This window comes from Bufo bufo, chromosome 1 (assembly GCF_905171765.1).
Source record: "Bufo bufo chromosome 1, aBufBuf1.1, whole genome shotgun sequence".
In the NCBI taxonomy this organism is placed as follows: Eukaryota; Metazoa; Chordata; class Amphibia; order Anura; family Bufonidae; genus Bufo; species Bufo bufo.
The window spans coordinates 253,191,604-253,215,005 of NC_053389.1; the positions used below are offsets into that span (position 1 = coordinate 253,191,604).

The following is a 23,402-nucleotide window of genomic DNA, read 5'->3' on the forward strand; positions in this document are numbered from 1 at the left end:
TTTTCCAGTCTTGTATAACCCTTTAAAGTGTACCTAGGCATATAAAGTTTTTTTCTTATGTACTTGATCTTTTTTTTTTCATGCGATATTGGCACCTGAAGTTCAGGTACGGACTCCCCTGTGGCCAGTTTGAGCATGGTATAGACTGGAGCATTGCTCCTCCTGCCTGTCCCAGAGCTGCTGTCCTAAAGCCTGGCATTGATGTGCTATGCCAGGCTTTAGCAGAGCGGGCACAAGCATAGAAGTGATGTCCTATGCTGAGCTACTTCCCTACACCATGAAAGGCTTCAGGAAAGTGGGATGAATGGGAGCAGGGCAGGAGATCAGCATAGCGCATTGCTCCTGTTCCCACTCTGCTAAAGCCTGTCCTAGCACTTCACTGCCAGGCTTTTGGAGAGAAGAGCTGGCACAGATAGGGGCAGCAATGTCTATGGAGCTGATGCTTGTACGGCGCTCAGTGTGGCCACAGGGGAATCCATACTTCCATACACAGCAGTGTACAGGAGTAATGATTGTAAAGAGCTATAGGCAGCTGAACGTTTGATGCCTATATTGCATGGAAAACAAAATATGAGAGGTTATTTTAGGGTGTTTACAGTAGGTTTTAATAAACTTTATAATGTTAGGTACACTAAGTTCCCCTCTGAAACCAACACCTTTCCATTTCCTTTTGTAATTCGTACATGGGTACAGGAGAATTAGGTACACATTTGAGACTGGAGTATTCTTAACTTCTAATGCAAGTAACGCTAGTGTATCCAAAGCTCAGCAGGTAGACAGCCTCATTATCCAGTAGAGACAGAGGTCATGAAAGATGGCATGGAGCTCCTTGTGCAAGAGCCAGTACATAGTGCATAGTCCCTTTTGTTTGCCAGAATCGGTGTGCGTGTGTGTTCTCCACTGTACCTTGACATTTAGTAGATGGAAGCCCAAATCTCTGGTATCTATGACAAAGTGCTATAATTGTTACCTGATCTGTAGCGGGTAACCAAAACTTTAACAACCTGAAAGTTTTGCCCGAGCTCTGCTTGGGCTTTGAGAAAAGTACTTAATAATTCAGCCCAAGCAGAGCTCAGGCAGCTGAGTAAGGGTGTCTGCTTTAAAGGCTATATACACCTTTGGGAGCAATTTTTATTTATTTATGCATTGTACTTTATTCTGAGCTAAAAAAATCATTTTTTCAATTGGTCTTTATTAAAAATATAGAATCACTTTTTGTGTACCTAGCTAAGATGCTGTAGTAGCAGCCTGTGGATTTTTTTGTCTTTTCCGTCATCTAGGGAGCAGACTGACTCTCTATCTCTGCTCTCTGACCTCCTAAACACTTATAGCTCAGTTCTTATCTTACTGATAAGAATGTGGCTTAAATAAGTGTTTATGACCTCTTAGTAGTTTAGCGATCAGGGTTATTAGATGACGGCACAAAGTGAAAGTGAGAGTAGGATGCACACTGCTAGAAAAACTGTCCACCCTTTGTGACAGAATGGCTCAATATTTTTAATAAAGACTAATTGAAAAGATGACTTTTAGCCGAAAATTAATAAAATGCAATCCTTAAAGGGGTTTTCCCATCTCGGACAATGGGGGCATATCTCTAGGATATGCCCCCATTGTCTGATAGGTGTGGGTCCCACCGCTGGGGCCCGCACCCACAATGAGAACGGAGCCGGGAAATAAACAGCGCTGGCTCAACTATTGCCGTATGCCCCATAGAAATGTATAGGAGCAGGGGCCGCGCATGCGCGGTGCGCTCCCATTCACTTCTATGGGAGCAGTACTTGGTGGTTCGCTCCCCGCTTCGTTCTCATTGTAGGTGCGTGTCCCAGCGATGGGACACGCACCTATCAGACAATTGTCTGAGATGGGACATTGCGTTAAAGTAAAGAACCGCGCTGCCTGAACAAGGATTTATTTCAAACCGTGCTGAAAGCCCACTGAGTTGATGCAGGATAACAGTGCTTCCCAGCTCTGGATTCCAAACGCACCTCCTGGATTCCTCTGCAGGGCACCAAAAAAATCACACCATAGTGAAGCACTTTAGATACAGGTAAAACAACTTGTGGTTTATACTCACAAACGAGTTAAAATTCATAGCATATATAAAATCCTAGTAGTATCACTCCGCTGCCCGACCCGGGTTTCGCACTCAAGCTTTCACCCCTGACGAAGCTTGAGTGCGAAACCCGGGTCGAGCAGCGGAGTGATACTACTAGGATTTTGTATATGCTATGAATTTTAACTCGTTTGAGTATAATAAACCACAAGTTGTTTTATCTGTATCTGAAGTACTTCACTATGGTGTGATTTTATTTTTTTGGTGCGTTTGGAATCCAGAGCTGGGAAGCACTGTTATCCTGTATCAACTCGGTGGGCTTTCAGCACGGTTGGAAATAATTCCTTGTTCAGGCAGCGCGGTTCTTTACTTTACTTTAATGCATTGGAAATTGGTGTGAATTGACCTGCAGCGCAAGTATTCAATAGTATCTAAAAGAACTACGTGACTGACTTTCTTTTATTAGACATTGAGATGGGACATTGTCTGAGATGGAAATACCCCTCTAACAAAAATTGCCTCCAAAAGTGTACATAACCTTTAACTCTTCATATCTCATATAGGGCTGGTTTTGTTTGCAAGTCTAAGCCTTAAAACAAGAACAGAATCACAGCATTATCTGCTCCCAACCCGATTTCTAACAGCTATATGTCTCGTTATAGGCCCATATCTCTAGCTGCTACCCACCGTGAGATATAAAGAGTTAGAGCAGCCTCCCCTTTCAGTTGGCTGTGGTCTCTGCCATTTTGAAGGAAGGAGGAGGGTGGGGCAGTGGTGCTTTTGACAGCATGCTGTATAGGATAGAAAAAAAATGGGGGGTAAAATGGCAGTGCATTTTATGGGGCGAATGCTGCAATTTTTATATGGCTAACACTGATACATCGCCAGCTGCGATGCTGTGCAGCCTGCGATGTATCGGGGGAGGGAGGAGGGGCTGGAGGCTGCCAACTGCTGGAATCGCGGCAGGGCCTGATGCAGTCAATGTTCTCTATTATACCGGGCCCCGCCGCTTTACAGCAGTATTCATATGTAAACTGTAATCCTTAACCTCTTCTTAACTTTAGTTAAAGTAGCGCTATCCAGTGTACTACTACTTACTATCAAGTTCCCGTAGCAGGGAGAGCGTCCGGCAGCTGTAATGTTACTTGCTCACATCACGCGCCTGCTTCTGTGATGTGAGTGAATGATGTTACAGCTGCTCTGCCTGCTACGGTACAGGAGCATGATAGTAAGTAGTAGTACACTGGATAGCGCTACTTTAACTAACCTTAAGAGGTTAAGGATTACCGTTTACATATGAATACTGCTGTGAGTGGCGGGCCTGGTGTATTGGGGGATACTGTTATAGGGGGGGGAAATCTGTGGATGACCTATATAGCATAACTGTGCCATCCACAGACCCCTCCCCCCTCCTCATAACTGTGCCCTCCACAGAGCCCCCCCCCCCCCCCCCCTCCCCATAACTGTGCCATCCACAGACGACCATTAGTTCAAAAGCACACCTTTTGGTTCAAAATATATATTTTTTTTTCTCAATTTCCTCCTGAAAAACCTAGGTGCGTCTTATGGGCTGGTATATGTACAGTTGCAAGAAAAAGTATGTGAACCCTTTGGAATGATATGGATTTCTTCACAAATTGGTCATAAAATGTGATCTGATCTTCATCTAAGTCACAACAATAGACAATCAATCTGCTTAAATTAATAACACACAAAGAATTAAATGTTACCATGTTTTTATTGAACTCACCATGTAAACCTTTACAGTGCAGGTGGAAAAAGTATGTGAACCCTTGGATTTAATAACTGGTTGAACCTCGTTTGGCAGCAATAACTTCAACCAAACGTTTCCTGTACTTGCAGGTCAGACGTGCACAACGGTCAGGAGTAATTATTGACCATTACTCTTTACAGAACTGTTTCAGTTCAGCAATATTCTTGGGATGTCTGGTGTGAATCGCTTTCTTGAGGTCATGCCACAGCATCTCAATCGGGTTGAGGTCAGGACTCTGACTGGGCCACTCCAGAAGGCGTATTTTCTTCTGTTTTAAGCCATTCTGTTGTTGATTTACTTCTATGCTTTGGGTTGTTGTCCTGTTGCAACACCCATCTTTTGTTAAGCTTCAGCTGGTGGACAGATGGCCTTAAGTTCTCCAGCAAAATATCTTGATAAACTTGGGAATTCATTTTTCCTTCGATGATGGCAATCCGTTCAGGCCCTGACGCAGCAAAGCAGCCCCAAACCATGATGCCCCCACCACCATACTTCACAGTTGGGATGAGGTTTTGATGTTGGTGTGCTGTGCCTCTTTCTCCACACATAGTGTTGTGTGTTTCTTCCAAACAACTCCACTTTGGTTTTATCTGTCCACAGAATATTTTGCCAGTACTGCTGTGGAACATCCAGGTGCTCTTGTGCAAACTGTAAACGTGCAGCAATGTTTTTTTTGGACAGCAGTGGCTTCCTCTGTGGTATCCTCCCATGAAATCCATTCTTGTTTAGTGTTTTACATAGAAACATAGAATGTGTCGACAGATAAGAACCATTTGGCCCATCTAGTCTGCCCAATATACTGAATACTATGAATAGCCCCTGGCTCTATCTTATATGAAGGATGGCCTTATGCCTATCCCATGCATGCTTAAACTCCTTCACTGTATTTGCAGCTACCACTTCTGCAGGAAGGCTATTCCATGCATCCACTACTCTCTCAGTAAAGTAATACTGCCTAATATTACTTTTAAACCTTTGCCCCTCTAATTTAAAACTATGTCCTCTTGTAGCAGTTTTTCTTCTTTTAAATATTCTCTCCTCTTTTACCTTGTTGATTCCCTTTATGTATTTAAAAGTTTCTATCATATCCCCTCTGTCTCGTCTTTCTTCCAAGCTATACATGTTAAGGTCCTTTTTAACCTTTCCTGGTAAGTTTTATCCTTCAATCCATGTACCAGTTTAGTAGCTCTTCTCTGAATTCTCTCCAACGTATCAATATCCTTTTGGAGATATGGTCTCCAGTACTGAGCACAATACTCCAAATGAGGTCGCACTAGTGCTCTGTAGAGCGGCATGAGCACCTCCCTCTTTCTACTGGTATCGTAGATTCGCTAACAGGGATGTTAGCATATGCCAGAGGCTTTTGTAAGTCTTTAGCTGACACTCTAGGATTCTTATTCACCTCATTGAGCAGTCTGCGCTGTGCTCTTGCAGTCATCTTTACAGGACGGCCACTCCTAGGGAGAGTAGAAGCAGTGCTGAACTTTCTCCATTTATAGACAATTTGTCTTACCGTGGACTGATGAACAGCAAGGCTTTTGGAGATACTTTTATAACCCTTTCCAGCTTTATGCAAGTCAACAATTCTTAATTGTAGGTTTTCTAAGAGCTCTTTTGTGTGAGACCTCATTCACATCAGGCAATGCTTCTTGTGAAAAGCAAACCCAGAACTGGTGTGTGTTTTTTATAGGGCAGTGCAGCTGTAACAAACACCTCCAATCTCATCTCATTGATTGGACTCCAGTTGGCTGACACCTCACTCCAATTAGCTCTTGGAGATGTCATTAGTCTAGGGGTTCACATACTTTTTCCACCTGCACTGTGAATGTTTACATGGTGTGTTCAATAAAAACATGGTAACATTTAATTCTTTGTGTGTTATTAGTTTAAGCAGACTGTGATTGTCTATTGTTGTGACTTAGATGAAGATCAGATCACATTTTATGACCAATTTGTGGAGAAACCCATATCATTCCAAAGGGTTCACATACTTTTTCTTGGAACTGTATATAATTTGACAATCTAACTGTAGTGACCCACAGAATAAAGTTATTATTTATACCACACAGTGAACGCTGTAAAAATAAATCTGACAAGATAATGGTAAAATTGCTGTTTTATCGACCCCCCCCCCCCCCCCCAAAAAAAAAAAGTAAGTTTTACTTAATGCACTATATATACCCCAAAATATTTAAAACAAAATAAGCCCTGTAACTCATCCTGCAAAATGTAAGGTCTTGTATAGCTAAATTGAACTGTAGTGCAGGAGGTGAAAAAGGTTACTGGTCCTTCAGGATAAAATTAGTTGTCACTAGGGGGTTGAAAATGCCCTTATGTCCCCTGAGCTGCGCTCCAACTATATTTACATCAAACATAAAATTAAAAATAGGAAATTTTCTGCAGGGTTTTTTGAGTTTTCATGTGAGTTTTCATAACACAAGACACTTGAGGTAGAACTGCAGTTATTTGAGATCTGCTTCCTACTTTGTGATTGGCAGTGGTACCGCAGCAATACTAGTGAGGTCTATTGAAGTGAGCCTGATTATTGACAAGTCCCATTTTATGGCATTTCCACTGGGCTTATGACCCTTTTGCGGATTCAGATCAACTACCAATGGCTGCTTTTCTCTTCAGTGTAGAGGTGGTTGCAGTTGGCTATCTCCATTGAAGTCTATGGATGGGGGCAGAGTTGTTATGGAAATGGCAGCGCAGGTAGTGATCCACCTCTGGGACCCTCACATATGAGGTGTTTACAGCACATAATGACTGCCCAGGAAGAGAATGCCCAGGTCAACACAGTGGTCTATTTTTTTTTTTATTTTTTTTTTTTTTTGTAATTAGTAAAAATAATAATTCTCAAACTCCTTTTGTAACCCTTCAGTTTTAACCTTTTGTATAGACTGTTTTACACCTCTCGGAGTCTGAATATCTGTTGTCTTTATATGTCTCTGTATTCTTCGTGCTTGCACTAACCTGTCTAGCTTGTGGTTACTACAAGCATCAGACCTGTTCTGCTTTTTTAATAAACTTGATTTCTTTTGTACTCCCTCTGCAGGAGAATTTACAGCCTTCAAGTAACGGCACAGTCAGCACAAGCACCTCTGTTACTACTTTAAGTCTCGTGTTCCTCTAGTTTCTTAGCACTGGGACTACTTTACAAAACATGCAGATAATGCACCCATATTGTAAGAGGGAGCAGCATGAACCATCAAAGGAAAAATAAATGGGGGGAGGGGGATAGGGACCAGCTGAAACACCTGTGTTCCTCTAGGGAGTGGCCCAGCACTGCTCTTCAGCACGCCCCTACTGGTGTACACACTGCTGAGGAGAGGCCTAGTCTTGGCAACGAGAAGGCGGATCTTCTTTATTGCAGAGATTCCTTTTGTTTAAAATACTAACACCGATTCCCTCCCATTCTTTGTGGATCTTGCTCCAATCATGATGGGGACTGCCTGCTAGGAATCCTTTTTGTCTTTTGGGAAATAAAATGCTGGATCTCCATATCCCCACACAAGTAATTGCCTACTAGTATGGTACAAGTTCACCCATTCATACGGTTACACATCAGCTAGACCAGCAATTAGTCCTTCAACTGATTAAGATCTAAGTCATGGCACCATAAGGCCACAAAGTGAATATAGCTGAGCTGCAATACTAGATACAGCCCATGGACAAGGGTGGTACTGTTCCCCGGAGGCAAAAAAAAATTAAAAATAATTTTTTCTAATCTCCAACAAATTCATTAATTATTAGATTTCATTTGGAATCATTAAGCTGCTTCCTCAACCCACCCTTCTGTTTACTTAAAGTAATAATGCTTCCAATCAACTATCTTCAAAATTGATCTGGGGCCCCACACATTGTTCTTTCTAAAACTGTGGAGCCTGCCAACAAAACTCCCAGATTATTCATTCTCCAATTGGTGTCACTTGATGGCATCACTGATATGTTCTCATGAGGGATAAGCAGAGTTGTCCAGATCTTTTTTTATTATAAGGCCTCTTGCACACAAACGTTGTGCATCTGTTTTGTGCATAGGGGACCGCAATTTGCGGTCCCTAATGCATGGGCAACGTCTGTGCGGCAGCCGGGACGGATCGAGACCCATTCAACTTGAATGCGTCCGTGATCCGCCCGCACCCCAAAAATATAGAAGAAGTTCTATTCTTTTTTTCTATGCGGAGGCACGGACAGAAACACCACGGAAGCACTCGGTAGTGCTTCCATGGGGTTCCGATCCATGCTTCCATTCCGCATCTCCGTGATTGCGGACCCATTCAAGAGTGCACACGGGCCGGTTATACGGCCACGGGCACACAACGTTCGTGTGCAAGAGGCCTAACTCGTGGTCTGGAAGATCATGTAATAGTTTACTACTGTATGGAATGGAGATTCTGCATTTTATTTGGTCTAACACTTTATAAAAGAATGGATTGAACATTTTTGCATTAATGTCCATTTAGTTTTTTTTCCTTCAAAAAGGGTCTGGGAGGAGTCTGTGGCCAACCTTCTCTTCTCTATTCTGCTCTGGTATTTCATTCCTTTTGCCGAGGCCTTGCATGGACTGAAACTGAACTGTTTTTGTTTCTGGACTTTTTGGAATTTAATTTATTTCCTACAAGGTTAATGGGTGGCACCCAAAAAAAAACAGAGTTTTACATATCTTGCTGCGCAAAACATGATCACAATAAACTCCACTGCCACTTATGTTCTTTTCCTGGTCAGCAGCACTGCTTCTCTGTCTTGTGCTGTTACTTTGGAATCTCTAAAAGTTGGACCCTGCTAGAGTAAATCATGTAATTCCCGCTTCAGTCCATAATTCAACCAACAGGAAAATGTTTTGGCTTGGTGAATTTCACCTGTAAAAGACTGGCCAGATTTTAGCGCGTGTGAGCGCACGTTTGTGAGTGTTCACGCTACTGGTATTAATGTTACAACTAAATGTTTATACTCCAAAGCCTAAACCAGTAGCTGCTGACGAGGTCATATTTTATTTTATTTTATTTTTGTACAGTTAGTTTTTTGATTTTTTTTTTTTTCTTTTCATTTTTATTAATTGCTATTTATTTAATTTATTTTGCTATGTAAATGTGGAATGCTTTGGAGTTTGGCCAGAGTTTTGTAAATGAAAACTAGACCAGTGGCTTGTGTAATGAACTACCGACCCCCCGCCTCCCCTTCCACACCGTGCTGTGGCCATGACATAAACTCACCCAGTAACTTATGTACATATCTTTTTTTAAATATTCAGATATTCACTACATTGAAACACATTTTAGGAAGAAGAATCTATTTTTTGTTGTTGTATTTAATCCACCAAAACGCCAGATTATTATTATTTTTTTCAATACCAAATTGTTGGATGAGTTCACATAATTTTTTTTATTTTCCAAACCCCTCTGAAAATTTAGGATCTTTTTGTTCTGTATAATTCAACATTGGGGATGTGTTCAGATGTTTTTTTTTTGTTTTTTTTTTTTGTTTTTTGTCTTGCTAATAAAATATTAGTAGATGGGCTCATATTCTATTTATTTTGTTTCTCTTTATTCCCCCGCCCCCCCCATCTCCAAAATCTATCCTTCTGTAGAGAGACTGGTTTCAACTGTTTTATTTGGTGGTGCACCGAAACATTTGCCTAATGGCTAGTGTCATTACCAGACAGTGATGTTTGATATAAGAAGCATAGCCAAAAGACTAGGCTTGAAAATTGGCTCAGTGCAACTATATAATTGACCCTATGGTTCAAATAGTCTATAGGTACTATAGATCAAATCTACAGTTAAAGTACATCTCTTTATTCACTAAGGTTCGGGGGGGGGGGGGGGGGGGGGAATCTAACATACTAAAAATTTCCATCTGTTTGGTCATTCTTATATACTTATTTGGTTGGTTGTTTTTTTTTTTGTTTTGTTGGACAGTCCTGTAGATTTGAAACCAGAATTTTTAATTTAAAATTGTACATTTCTCTGGAAATTCTGTATGAATTTTTTTTTTTTTTATAATTTTAAATTCAAACATTTTGCAATCATATCCCCTAGGCTTCATGGAATAAATAACAAGTTCTACAGTCTTCTTCCTGTGTGTATCTACATATAGCACGTCTCCAGCACTGGGGCTTGTATCAGAAGGTTCCAACAGTAGTACTGATGATGATAATAATAATGCACCCATATAAACCTAATGCTATGTTGCTGTACATAACTGTCAGTCACTGACTTACAGTGCACATTCAGGTTGGAACTACCGTGGGTGGGGGGGGATCTGTAAAAAAGTGGTGTGTAAATTATAATAAAGACCATATTTCCAAATGTTTACACTGTGTCCATTACCCCACAGTTTAAAGCGCACTCTTCTCGAAGCTGAAGTTTTTTGCTTATATCATTTCATGAATTAATATATTTTTTCAGGTATAGGTTCTTTTCATTCAGCAAACATCTAACAATAAACATTCCAGATGGATTCTTGTGCTTTTGTACGTTCTTTGCTTAATTTTTTTTTTTCACATTTTTTTATTTTTGGTATATTTCTTTTTCTTAGTTATGTCCTTTCCTATTACAATCTGCTAGATTTTTTGTGAAAAAAAATAAAAATAACTGCTACCAAGCTGACTTACCCCTTCTCTGCTGTCGGCACAGAGTAAATCAGGTAAAAGAGTGGTTGCTATATAAATACTGCCTAACAACCTTTTATATTTTCTAAGCCTGTTATATGGGGTTGTCAAGTATTGCAACCAATTTTTCCCACTTATTGCACTGAACTAAAAGCGGAGAAGGGCCAAGAAAAGCCACAACTGCAGATTTTTATCTGTTAGGGCTTGTTCACATTTGTGTTGGCTCTGTTCGGATCCTCCGTTGCAGATTCCATTAAAAATACTGGACAAAAAAGTCCTTCATGCAGGACTTTTTTTGTCCGGATAAGAAAAACAGGATTTCGAACGGAAACTGAATGCACTTCATTGTAGTCAATGGAGTCTGTTCAGCTGCACTTGGTCAGTTATGTGCCCGATCCAGCACTCATTATTTCCATGGTTTTACTCCTCTAACAAAGCTAAACATTGGAAATAAACAACGTTGCTGTGAACCCGGCCTCACTCCCAAATTATTTTAAATGTGTCATATTCTGCAAAATAAAAGTGGAGAACCATTCGTTAGTGTTCCTCTAATCTGTACCCAAATGCAATTTATAGCAGTTTATCCACTACCACCTAAGCCCATGATGCTTTGCTTAACCGAGGGAATGAGAAGAGAAAAATTTGTAGTAAAAATTTTTGGGATTAATCCAAAATGTATGCAAAAAGCTTGTAGAAAGGTGGAGATATAATTGTAGTTGAAAGTGACCTGTGCCGTTCTGTTAAATCCAAGCTATTATTCTATGTTATCAGTCATTTCAGGCCTCATGCACACAACCATATTTTCAGTCCACATCTGACCCGTGGCCGTGCAGCAAACTATAGAACATGTCCTATTCTTGTCCATTATGCGGACAAGAATAGGCATTTCCACAGTGGGGCCCGCTATTAAAGTGCAGGATGCACACGGACTGGATCTGTATTTTGCAAATCAACGATTTGCAGACCGCAAAAAGGATATGGTCATTTGCAGGAGGTCTAACTAGGGAGAGGCTAGATTATAATGTCTGCCACCCTGATCCAGAAACATTGGGAATTAGTAGAGACCATAGGTACCATAGACCTCTCATGTGGTCATGAACGATAATTGTTATACCTCTGGTCAGCTTCTCTTCTCCTATGTAAGCCTAAGTAATACCAGCTCTTGGGCAGCAGCCTGGCATTGATCACTAGTATTCGTTGTACCGCAAGCAACTGCAAAGAAGTTGTTACATCTTTTGGTTTTCTTTACTTTTCTAGTACAATTGTAAAATGTGCATAGGGTGTGGTCTGGAGTTCCTAATAATTTTTGAAACCATTTTGGTTGGTATGGATTGTTACATAATTTTGTATGTTCTCATTGTTCTGTGTACATTTGGCCTTCTGTATCATAAATGGTCTCAGGGAGAAGCACCTTTATTGCTCACAACAACCAAGTAGAATTTGGATTAGCAACAAGGGTTGAAAAAAAAGACCCGTTTTCTTTTATCCTTGATGCCCATTCACACATTTTTCTTGTATTTTATACGTCTACATTACCATCACTTTCTATTGCGTCCATTAAGCTGTACTAGTGATTGACCATGCTCTGACTTTAATATATGTTGGAAATTTTGAACATTTTGTCTTTGGAATGTATTTGGCCCTATAGAATCCTTTAATTTATACTCCTTTTATTCCTAATATTGTGTGTTTAGGAAAGCTGGATGACAACTAATATGGCTGCCTTTACCTACTGGTCCATGCAAGAGCTAATTATTATTTAGGCTCTGAAATTAGAATAGGGCATATAATCACTGCATAGCAAGATAGATTTTCTTTCCGGAAGTCTGTTTATGTTCTAGCAGTCATATTGCTTATAACCCAGCTTTCCCAGCAACAGAAATAAGGACATTTCATGAAATGTTTACTGTTGATTCATTGTAATTTTTTTTGTTTTATGAGGAAAAGTTCTTAAAAGCACCTTGACGTGGGGGAGGTAACCCTTGTTACCATTATTTTACCATTATTTTTTTTATATCAATGTAAAATATGTGTATATAGTTTTCTCTGTTCATACAGTGAAGTTTTAGTTTAGCACATTACTACAGCAAGTGCAATAATTTGCAAAAAAAAAAACTGTGAACAATTAAACATTCATGTGCACCATCACCATTGCTGTCCATTCTTTCTCATTTCATGTAATAGAATTTTTTAAGAATTTTTTTTCTTTTTTTGTTTAATTTGCTAGAGTTTTGAACGTCAAGGTCAAACGTTTATTAGAAAGCGTTAGAAATCCAATCTAAGCAAATAGAGTAATCTGAATCGCAAGTCTCTTAATTTCATAGCAAAGCTATATTGGTGTTCTTTAAATTGTCACTGTCGTTTCTGCAAACTTTTGCATTAATCAATACAACAGATGCATTTATAATATATCTTTTCAGAGAAGAATGTTTCTTTGTCCCCCACTCCCTCCTAAACTAACATTTTCTGCTGAGTCCATCTTGAGCAAAAAGAGGACTTTCAGCTCACTGAAGGATCGTATTACATGCTGCCCATGAAAGACTGAGAAGAGGTGAATAGCAATAAGCTTCAGTGAGAGAGAAAAGACAGACGCATGCTGCCCATAGATGGCTGTGCGGAGAGGAGAAAGAATGCTGATATTGTGAGCAAAATGCATTTTTCTCTGATTAGATATATTATAAACTTTCTTTTATTCACATGTACAAATGATTTTACGCAAAATTTGTAGGAATGATTGTGACAATTTAACATTTGTATTTATACTGTGCAGTAGTACTGTTTTAGTCTTATGTAACAGATGAGTCTGCCATTGATCACCAGGGTCCAGCTGCAACAGGTATCTCAGCAAGCCCCCCTTCCCCCCCCCCCCCCCCCTCCCCCCACAAAAAACAAAATCTTTGTCCTGGAGAGCTTAAAGGCTATGTACACCTTTTTGGAGGCAATTTTTTTTTATTATTGCATTGTACATATTTTGAGCTAAAATATTTTTTATTAAAAATATGGAATCCTTTTTTGTGTACATAGCTGCCTGTGGATTTTTTTTGTCTTTTCCGTCATCTGGTGAGCATTTATCTCTGCTCTCACATTATAAACACTCATCAAAGCTCAATCCTTATCTTACTGATAAGAATGTGGCTTAAATAAGTGTCTATGACCTCTTAGTATTTTAGAGATGAGGGTTATTTGATGACAGACACAAAGTGAAAGTACCAGTCATGTAGCTAGAGAAACAGTTAACCCTTTGTGACAGAATGGCTCGATATTTTTAATAACGGCCAATTTAAAATATGATTTTTAGCCAAAAATGAGTAAAATGCAATCATAAACAAAAATTGCCTCCACAGGTGTTCATAGCCTTTTAACTGATACAACCTGACTACATGTGACTGTAGTCAAAATCCACTAGTTCAAGGATATTAGACTTAAAGGAGTTTTCCTATCGCAGACAATGGGGGCATATCGCTAGGATATGCCCCCATTGTCTGATAGGTGCAGGTCCAACCTCTGGGACCCGCACCTACATTGAGAATGGAGTGGGAAAAGGTGGTGGTGGGCGCATGTGCAACCCCCCTCTTTCCTTAGTTTCTATGGGGCCACAAAAAAACTGTCCGTCCCATGGAAATGAATGGGAACGGTGTCTGCGCAAGCGTGGTGCTATCCCATTCACTTGTATGGGGAGAGCACTTGGTGGTGGCACCCCCGGAAACCTCTGGGGTCCTCCAGCCACCAGTCTCCCCGATCCGTTCTCGGCATAGGTGCAGGTCCCAGAGGTGGGTCCTAGCGATATGCCCCCATTGTGTGTGATGGGAATACCCCTTTAAGCTTAACATTATTCAAGTTTCACATTTGAGCTAAAATCTTCCTCTGCCAAAACAACACGCTGGAGTTCATCATATCTAGCATAGCCAGACACTACCTTTCCCTGATGGAACCCATTGACTATAATGGGGTCTGGTGGGAACCAGCCCGTTTCTGGCATTAGTGCTGGGATTTGGATGGACAAAAACTGTTGCTAGCAGTGCTCCAGCCCTTTCCGGCTATGCTGGATACGATGAACTCCATCAAGATGTTCCTGTGCTGAAACAACCTGCCGGAAGATTTTAGCACTCATGTGAAAGTAGCCTAAAAAGTATGTATGTTTTCCCAAAAACAGCGCTACATTGTCCACGGTTCCTGTTTAGTATTGCAGCTCAGCCGAAATCGGGAATAAACCTGCATAATAGTTATGTAAGATATATTACAAAATGGCATAGTATGGGCTTATCATAATATGGATGCCGATATGCAACCGCCTAAGGATATTTCAGTTAAAGGGGGAAAAAAAAAACATCCTGAACAGTTGAATAAGGCTAGGTCTACACGACGACATTTGTCGCGCGACATTTTGTTGCACCAATGTCGCGCGACAATTTTTATAATGGCAGTCTATGATGTCGCACTGCAACATGCGACATGCTGCGACTGCGACGCAACAGTCGCAGAAAATCCATCGAGATGGATTTTTCTGCGACTGTTGCGTCGCAGTCGCAGCATGTCGCATGTTGCAGTGCGACACCATAGACTGCCATTATAAAAATTGTCGCGCGACATACGTTGCGCCCTATTGAGTCGCGCAACAAATGTCGTCGTGTAGACCTAGCCTAATTGATACCTTCCTATATAATCTTCATATAACTTTCAGCTGAAATATTAATTTTAGCTACAAAAAGTGTGTATGTTTGGAAATTGGAAAACACAATGGGGCAGATTTACTAACCATATAAATGGCGTAAACTTTGGCACTGCACCAAATTTATCACAGTGGCTCATGCTAGATGTGGTTGGTGCATTGCTAGACTCTTTTGTCTAACTTTATATGAATTAATGGTTGGCTAAATGGCAACCTCCATGGCAAGCTATGCACAGTGGATTTTTATAAAACTAGATGCACCAAATTGCAAAACAAAAAGGGCCAGTTTGCACCAAAAATGCACCAATTTGTACCAAGTTTTGATACAATTTATGGCAAGTTCTAGGTGTACTCGTTAGTATAATGAATATTGCCATTAAAGGGAACAATACAATGTAAGTGTATTATTTAAAGGGTTGTTCAGCAGCAGAAAAAACTGCTTATAAAATGTAACAAATTTAACTTACAAATATAGGTATATATATAAAATCTGCTGGGATTTCAGATTCCTTTACCCACCATCCTGACCTGGACCCTCTGTTCTGTGTTTTATTCTGGCACAAGCTCAGTCAATGAGGTTAAAGAGGGCTGTGTGTCTGGCTGAGCAGTAGCTAAGCAGCAACCATTACAGCTGATGCAGAGCAAGAATATTACTAACAGCTTTATTAGAATGACGTCAGAATTGGAAGTTCCAGGACCAAACCAGGGACTGAGTAAATTTGAAAAAGTAAAATAGTAAGTTCAGTTTTTTAATCTCATAAACTTTTTTTTTTTTTTACATTTCAAAACAAGATTTTTCAACCTAATATCGGAGGAAAGAGTCTGTTCTTATGAGAAACAAAAATAGACTGAACAGAATACATTTTTTATGTTTTTAATTTATTCATTCATTGGGAATGCAAACATAATAAAATTAAGTACTTTGTAAGGTACCTTTTGTATAGTGGCAGTTTCTTTTTTGGGGTGGGTTGGGGAGTTTTTAATGTTTTATTATAGTATATGTATGTTGTATTTCTATGCCAAGGCTATATGATCTGAGAAGAGGTACTAAGCTACGAGGAGTTCAGTTTGTGAAATGTTTTGGGAGTAAATCTACAAGTAATGGAAATAGGGACTGCAGTAGGGTATTGGATTTTTTTCTTGGCTACAAAAAAAATAAAAAAATAATAATTATTATATATATATATATATATATATATATATATATATATATATATATATATATATATATAATTTTTTTTTTTATGGAGACTGAGGTTCTCATTAAATATATTTGTCCAGGTGGTTGGCCCTTTTCTCTGCAAAGACATTTTTGCATGTCCTTGTAGAGTTTTCAGCTACATGCTAATCATGCATCTGTAAGACAGTGCAGTAGGGTTCACTAAAGAGAAGAGAGGGACTTTTTTTTACCACCCCGCCTTCTCCATCAATGTGCACTTTGTATACAGATCAGGAAGTGGCAATGCCACTCCCTGAAAAGAGCCTAGCCATGTGATAGCTAGGGGCCGTGTATCTGTATGAGCTGTTGGGTCATAGCAGAGCCATTTCAGCTATGCAGTGAGGTTGATGAGCCTTGTAGAGCCTCTCTGGGGGGAAGGGGGGGGGGGCTGTATTTCCTCTGTAGCTGTGGCTAATACTGTATGTCAGCCCTAGTTACAGAAGAAAGCAATAAAAATAAATATTGTATGGCAATATGGGGTGGGGTGCACAAAGTAAAAAAATAGACATAATAAAAAATAAAAAAAAACACCACATATTCCACTCTAAAGCTTATAGCCCCTATAACCATAAATCCCTAATGTCCAAATGGGGACATAATTTAAAAAAGTAAAAAAAAAGAAAAGTAAAATAAATAAAAATGACCTTTTAGATCACTGAAAAAAGCGCAAAATTATTTACAAGCTGTAAATGGGTTATGGCTTGAAAAGATGCATGTACTAAAAAAGCTAAAATATGTCTTGTCAGGAAGGGGGTAAAGACGGATTTGTTTTGAACACCATTGAAAGTCAAATCCGTTTTCTATTGTACCACATTGCGTCATAGAAAACAGATCCCTCCCCATTGACTTACATTGTGTGTCAGAACGGATCAGTTTGGCTCAGTATCGTCAGACGGACACCAAGCAGCACTGCAAGCGGCGTTTTGGTGTCCGCCTCCAAAGCGGAATGGAGATGGAACTGATGCATTCTGAGCGGATCCTTTTCCATTAAGAATGCATTAAGGGCAAAACTGATCCGTTTTGGACCTCTTGTGAGATCCGTTCAGGGCTCTCACAAACGGAAAGCCAAACTGCCAGTGTGAAAGTAGCCTTAATTAGTAATTGATATTATATGTGCTCCAGGGGTGTTTCTTAGGAGCACATCCCAAAACGATAGGCTTATATACGCTGGCTCAGCAGTAAACTGCCCCTTGATATTACTTTGTAATAAAGTTAGTTCTGTAAGTACTGGAACCTTATATTAGTCCTTAGCGCCCAATAATATGCCCCGTCATTAAAACTAATCAATGCATGATAATATGCGGCTCAATATATACAGTAATACAATTACCACATAGTGTCTGAATAACACCACCATACTGTTTTTATATAAAAATCACTATACAAAGATGAACAGCACAGCTATACAATGACCATATAGTGGTGGATATAGCGGAGGCGTTCCTGGGATCATACTTGTGATTACTAGGACAAGACTACAATGACAATCACTTCATGACTTGAATCTGCAGAGTTTGCTGCAGCTTTGAGTTTCTAGCACCATCGCCACCTATTTCTCATTTCTCGCCCATATTCATTGGGGGACACAGAAACCGTGGGTATAGCTATGTCCTCTAGGAGGCGTTGACACTAGTAAAAGCTGTTAGCTCCTCCCCGGCAGCTATACCCCCTCCAGCCTGGAGAGAGAGCTTCAGTTTTTTCTAGTGTCAATAGGAGACAAGACCTCCCTGCTCTGCACGGCTCTCCTGAAGATTTTTTATTTTAGTTTATTTTTTCCCTTCTTTTTCAGATGGGAAAACAGTGGACGCCTCGCCTCCCTGTTCTCCCGGGGTCGAGTTGCGCCAGTGGCGGTCACCCACACTGCTGCCTCCCCCACAGAAGACAAGGTGGACCAGGGCAGCCTCGCTCTCCTGCATCCCGCCAGCCAAAGGGTCACCTATCCAAGCCCCCCTTTTCCAGCGTCCTGCCACTACGGTGCCAGTAGCTGAAGGGGTGACCCTGCTGGATCAGAGGAGGGGGTGAAGATGGCGGCAAGACAGAAGATGAGGTGAGTACACGGGACTAGGTGAGTATTAACCCCTCCCTCCCTTCCTCTCCCCTGGGGTTTCTCTGGCATAGTTTTTCCCCTGCCCTCAGGGTTAACTAGGGGGAAACAGCAGGCAATACAGCTCTCATAGCTGTGTGGGTAAATGCATTGCCTCTGATGCGAAAGGTCGTGAGTTCGAATCCCAGGAATACATTTTTTGCCAGGGGCCATTATTATCAAGACCCCTATAACAGTCCCTCTCACTCCCCCCTAGGCCGGTAGACGATTAAGAGGGGGTTAATGTGGTTAAAGGCGGAATAGGGCGAGATGGCGCTGCGGGGTACAGTGTACACATCAGCGGGACGGAGAGGAACGCACAGCTCCTGCTCCCCACTATCGCTCCCCATCTCCATATTCCGACCCTGTCAGGAGCGGGCGCCAACGAATGAAAGTAAAATCGCGGACGCCTCGTGCGTCGCTTACTTCACCACCACGACTCCGGGTAGTCTTTCCTCTTGGGGGACTCAACCAATTGGCGGGGAAATCCTGCTGCATCCCCCCCCCCCCCGTAGTACCGGCAGTTTCTGTTCCCCCCCCGGGGGCGCTCTAGGTGCTGGAACTTCTTCCCTTGGCTGTCCGGCAGTGCTCCGGGTGGCCATGTATTTACTGGGCCGCGTTTTTTTTGCGGCAGACTGGGCCGCAACTGTTCGGGGGAGGGGGGGGGGGGGGGGGGCTGGCGCGAAATTCTCCCGCCTAGCTGTTCCCCTCCCCCAGAGCTAGCTGAGCACCGCCCCTGCTCTCATTTAACCCTTTCTGGCCAACCACTTCATTCGGCTGGCCCTGGGTATTACAGAAAAATCGGCCGTGCACCGCGGTGTTCAGACCACTCCTTTCTCTGCCCGACCCGCTCTAACGCCCCAGTGAGTCCGGCCAGTCTGAATGGCCGGCGCAGCATTGAGGATTTAACCCCTTCCTGCCTTTGGGGGGGGGCAGCACGCTCTGAAAAGCCGTGCAGCGGCTTGCTTGCGCCACAGCCTTCGTCCCCATTCACCTGCTGAGCCGGTCTGAGACTGCCTTAAGAGGAACTCGCATAGTTCCCTTCATTACCATTCTTGGGCCAGCACCTATCTGGGGCTCTTTCCTGGGTACACTGTACGTGTAACCCCTTCCTGCCTCTTGTCATTGAGGCCTTCTTCCTAGTTTTTAAAATAATAATAAAGGAAATGTGCGTCCATATGGGTCCCCCTCCTCAGCCGCAGGGCCACCCCGGTCTGTGTGGTCCCACACTGGGCCCGTGCCCTGTCTCTAGTAGAGGGGAAACTCGCATAGTTCCCAATTGCCCTCCGGGGCCGTTTGGTTGATGATTCTCCACCTGCGCAATCCAGTGACGGACCACTGCAGGATCCCAGTCTGCCCTCCGGGGCCGTTTGGTTGATGATTATCCACCTGCGCAATCCAGTTACTGACCACTGCAGGATCCCAACCCGTCCTCCGGGGCCGTTTGGTTGATGATTATCCACCTGCGCAATCCAGTGACGGACCACTGCAGGATCCCAATCTGTCCTCCAGGGCCGTTTGGTTAATAATTCTCCACCTGCGCAATCCAGTGACTGACCACTGCAGGATCCCAACCTGTCCTCCGGGGCCGTTTGGTTGATGATTCTCCTCCTGCGCAATCCAGTGACTGACCACTGCAGGATCCCAACCTGTCCTCCGGGGCCGTTTGGTTGATGATTATCCACCTGCGCAATCCAATGACTGATCACTGCAGGATTCCAACCCGTCCTCCGGGGCCGTTTGGTTGATGATTCTCCTCCTGCGCAATCCAGTGACTGACCACTGCAGGATCACAATCTGTCCTCCGGGGCCGTTTGGTTGTTAATTTTCCACCTGTTCAATACAGCGGAGAACCTCTGGAATTCCCAATCCACCCTCCGGGGTCGTTTGGTTGATAATTCTTCACCTTCATAAATCACGTGGAGGACAGCTGAAGTATTCCAAACCCACCCTCCGGGTCGTTTGGTTGATAGTTCTCTACCTACGCAATTCAGTGAAGGATCTCCGCAGGTTCCCAATCCGTCCTCCGGGGCCGTTTGGTTGATAATTCTCCACCGGCGCCATACAGTGGGGAACCTCTGGAATTCCCAATCCGCCCTCCGGGGCCGTTTGGTTGATAATTCTCCACCAGCGTATATTTAATAAGGGACCTCTGACATTCCCAGTCCACCCTCCTGGGTCGTTTGGTTGATAATTCCTCACCTGAGCAACTCCAGTGGGAGACATCTGGAACTTCCCAATCCACCCTCCCGGGTCGTTTGGTTGATGATTCTCAACCGGCGCAATTTTATACAGGACCTCTGTTCCCATTCCACTCCCTGGGGAGTTTGGTTGCTAAGCCTCCACCTACGCAGTCCGCATCTGCCAGGGGCGAGGTTTTGAGGGGCAGACCTGCACGCTGGCGGTCCACAGCAGGTCATCTTCTCGAATATCTCCACACCCCCACCCTTTATCTCCGGGTCACTCTCTGGTGCACCCTCTCTCACAGGAGCTGGTCGCCTGGGGGGGGGGGGGGGGGTGGAGAATCACTGATTCAGATCCTGGCTTGAATCCGAAGCAATCTCCTGATTGCGTCTACGGTGGCCAGCAGCACTTGTCATAGGCATTACCCCCTTCTTAGGCGGGGTAATTGCACTACTTTGGGATACAGTACTGACCTTATACATTGTTCCCTGTCATAGGTGGACTAAGGGAGGTAACACTGATTTCAGTGCCGGACATATACATTCCCCCTTCTGTAGGTGGCGGAATTGCTTCTCCGTTGGATTCAGTACCTGCCGTATTTCATTAGCTCCTTCCTCGAGTGGCGGGTTGACATTATCACCGGTTACAATGTGTACTGTGCGCTCTACCCCCCTAGTTAGGCGCTAATTGCACTCTCAAGGGGGACAGGACTTGCCATATGCACTAGTTCTCGCCGTGGGCATTAACCCCCCCCCTTCTTAGGTGGGGTATTTTCTTTACCACTGGCTTCAGTACCCCGTACGCATTCCACATTACATAGGTAGGGTAATTGCACCACCATTGGATACGGTCCAAATGTCGCGCTATCCTCCCATAGGCGGAGTGTTGCACATCACGGTGCTTCCTGCCTGCCTTACCCCCTTTCGCAAGTGATCCATTAGCGGGGGAATAACTGAATATCTTCAAATACGGCAATTCAACAGTCGGTACTCGTCGGTGCCCGGTACTTTTATTCTGGTGCTATATGAGGCTGCCAGTGGATACGGTGGCTATTCTCATTGTGTTCTTTGGTGCTGATTTTTGGCCATGATTATAACTCCTCTGTCTTCTCAGGTGGTTTACTAGCAACTCTTGTGTCCTAGAGACTCCCATCTCCATGGGTCTTCATTGTTCCAGTTGGTCATGATATTGTCCACATTAGTAGTAGTGCGTACACCATTGCACATATATGTTGTGTACGTTCCAGCGAGTCGAATGCTCACTGACTGTATTCTCTATCCACCACTCCTCCTTCTCGCTCTACTTCAACTGGGGCATTATGGTACGTGGCTTCTACGGATAGTCTCAGGCCTCCCCCTGTTTTTTGCGCCGACGGGCGAGCACTGGCTATTACTGTGGGTGCGGTATTGCATACCACTACATACCTGAGCTCTGTCTGTTCAGTTTTTTGTCAGTGCTGGAGTCTTCTGCATCTGAAATCCTTGGCTACTTCTGTATAGCGCCAGTCTGTCGGGAAATGGGCTTGGACCTAGCCTATTCTTCCCCTGTCTCTTTTCTTCTCTGGATTATGATTCATAGACACCCCGCATGCCTTGGTAGTTCCTATGTTACTACCTTCCCTCATCTGCATCTGCACGGGGTATTCTTTTCGTGGCCTTCCATTCCAGGCACGCTCTGGTTCCGACTGGAGGGTTGTGGCGCCCTCCACATCCCTCCTTCTATGGGGACTCCTTCCATTGGTCTGGGTGTACTAACGGTATCCACACGAAAGCTCTCCACCTTCTCTCCCAAGCAGGAGTTCTGAAGACATATGACATGGATGCCCTGATATCTCCTTGGTGTGAGTTCTCCCTCCTAAGGCTACTTTCACACCTGCGTTCAGGTGTCCGCTCGTGAGCTCCGTTTGAAGGGGCTCATGAGCGGTCCCGAACGCAGCCGTCCAGCCCTGATGCATTCTCAGTGGAGGCGGATCCACTGAGAATGCATCCGTCTGGCGGCGTTCAGCCTCCGCTCCGCTCAGTGAGCGGACACCTGAACGCTGCTTGCAGCGTTCGGGTGTCCGCCTGGCCGTGCGGATCCGTCCAGACTTACAATGTAAGTCAATGGGGACGGATCCGCTTGAAGATGACACCATATGACTAAATCTTCAAGCGGATCCGTCCCCCATTGACTTTCAATGTAAAGTCTGAACGGATCCGCTCAGGCTACTTTCAGACTTAGACATTTTTCTAAGTTATAATGCAGACGGATCCGTTCTGAACGGATGCAAACGTCTGCATTATAGGAGCGGATCCATCTGATGAAACATCAGACGGACCCGCTCCGAACGCTAGTGTGAAAGTAGCCTTATTTGTTTCTTCTCTCCTACCCAGGGTTCTGCGGAGGATTAGATGGAGGGAATTCCGACAAATTCTAGTCGCTCCGGATTGGCCCCGTCGCACGGGTACGCCGATCTCGTTCTCCTTCTGGAGATGTCCCTTGTCATTGCCACTTAGGGACGACCTTCTTTTAGGTTCCGGTCTTACATCGGCAGTTATGGTCTTGGTTGACGGTGTGGCTTCCCCTAGTGCCCATGGTAACCCTCCTTCAGGGAGTGGCACGTATGATTCCTCCGTACCGTCCTTTACCGCCTTGGGATCTGAATGTCATTCTCTCAGAGTTCCAGTCTTCTCCCTTTGAGCCCTTGGGGAGATATCTCTCCGGCTCCTGTCCTAGAAGGTAGTTTTTTCTTGTGGATCTCACATCCATCAGACAGGTGTTTCGAGTTGGCGGCGCTCTCTTGCAGAGAACCCTTCCTGGGTCTTCTCAAT

At 43.3% G+C, this 23,402-nt stretch overlaps 2 protein-coding genes across 5 annotated transcripts in view; both read left to right on the forward strand.

The window, feature by feature from the left end:
* Positions 1–7,994, forward strand: part of BRAF (B-Raf proto-oncogene, serine/threonine kinase) — an 85,657-nt gene extending 77,663 nt beyond the window's left edge. For all 3 annotated transcript variants that reach the window (XM_040438491.1, XM_040438504.1, XM_040438498.1), the window contains one exon: positions 6,883–7,994. In XM_040438491.1, coding sequence (XP_040294425.1) covers positions 6,883–6,905 — 23 coding nt within the window. In that variant the 3' untranslated portion in view covers positions 6,906–7,994. The remainder of the gene's footprint in view (positions 1–6,882) is intronic.
* LOC121005778 (E3 ubiquitin/ISG15 ligase TRIM25-like) overlaps positions 1–23,402 on the forward strand; it is a 965,623-nt gene that overhangs the window by 722,734 nt on the left and 219,487 nt on the right. The window lies entirely within an intron of this gene.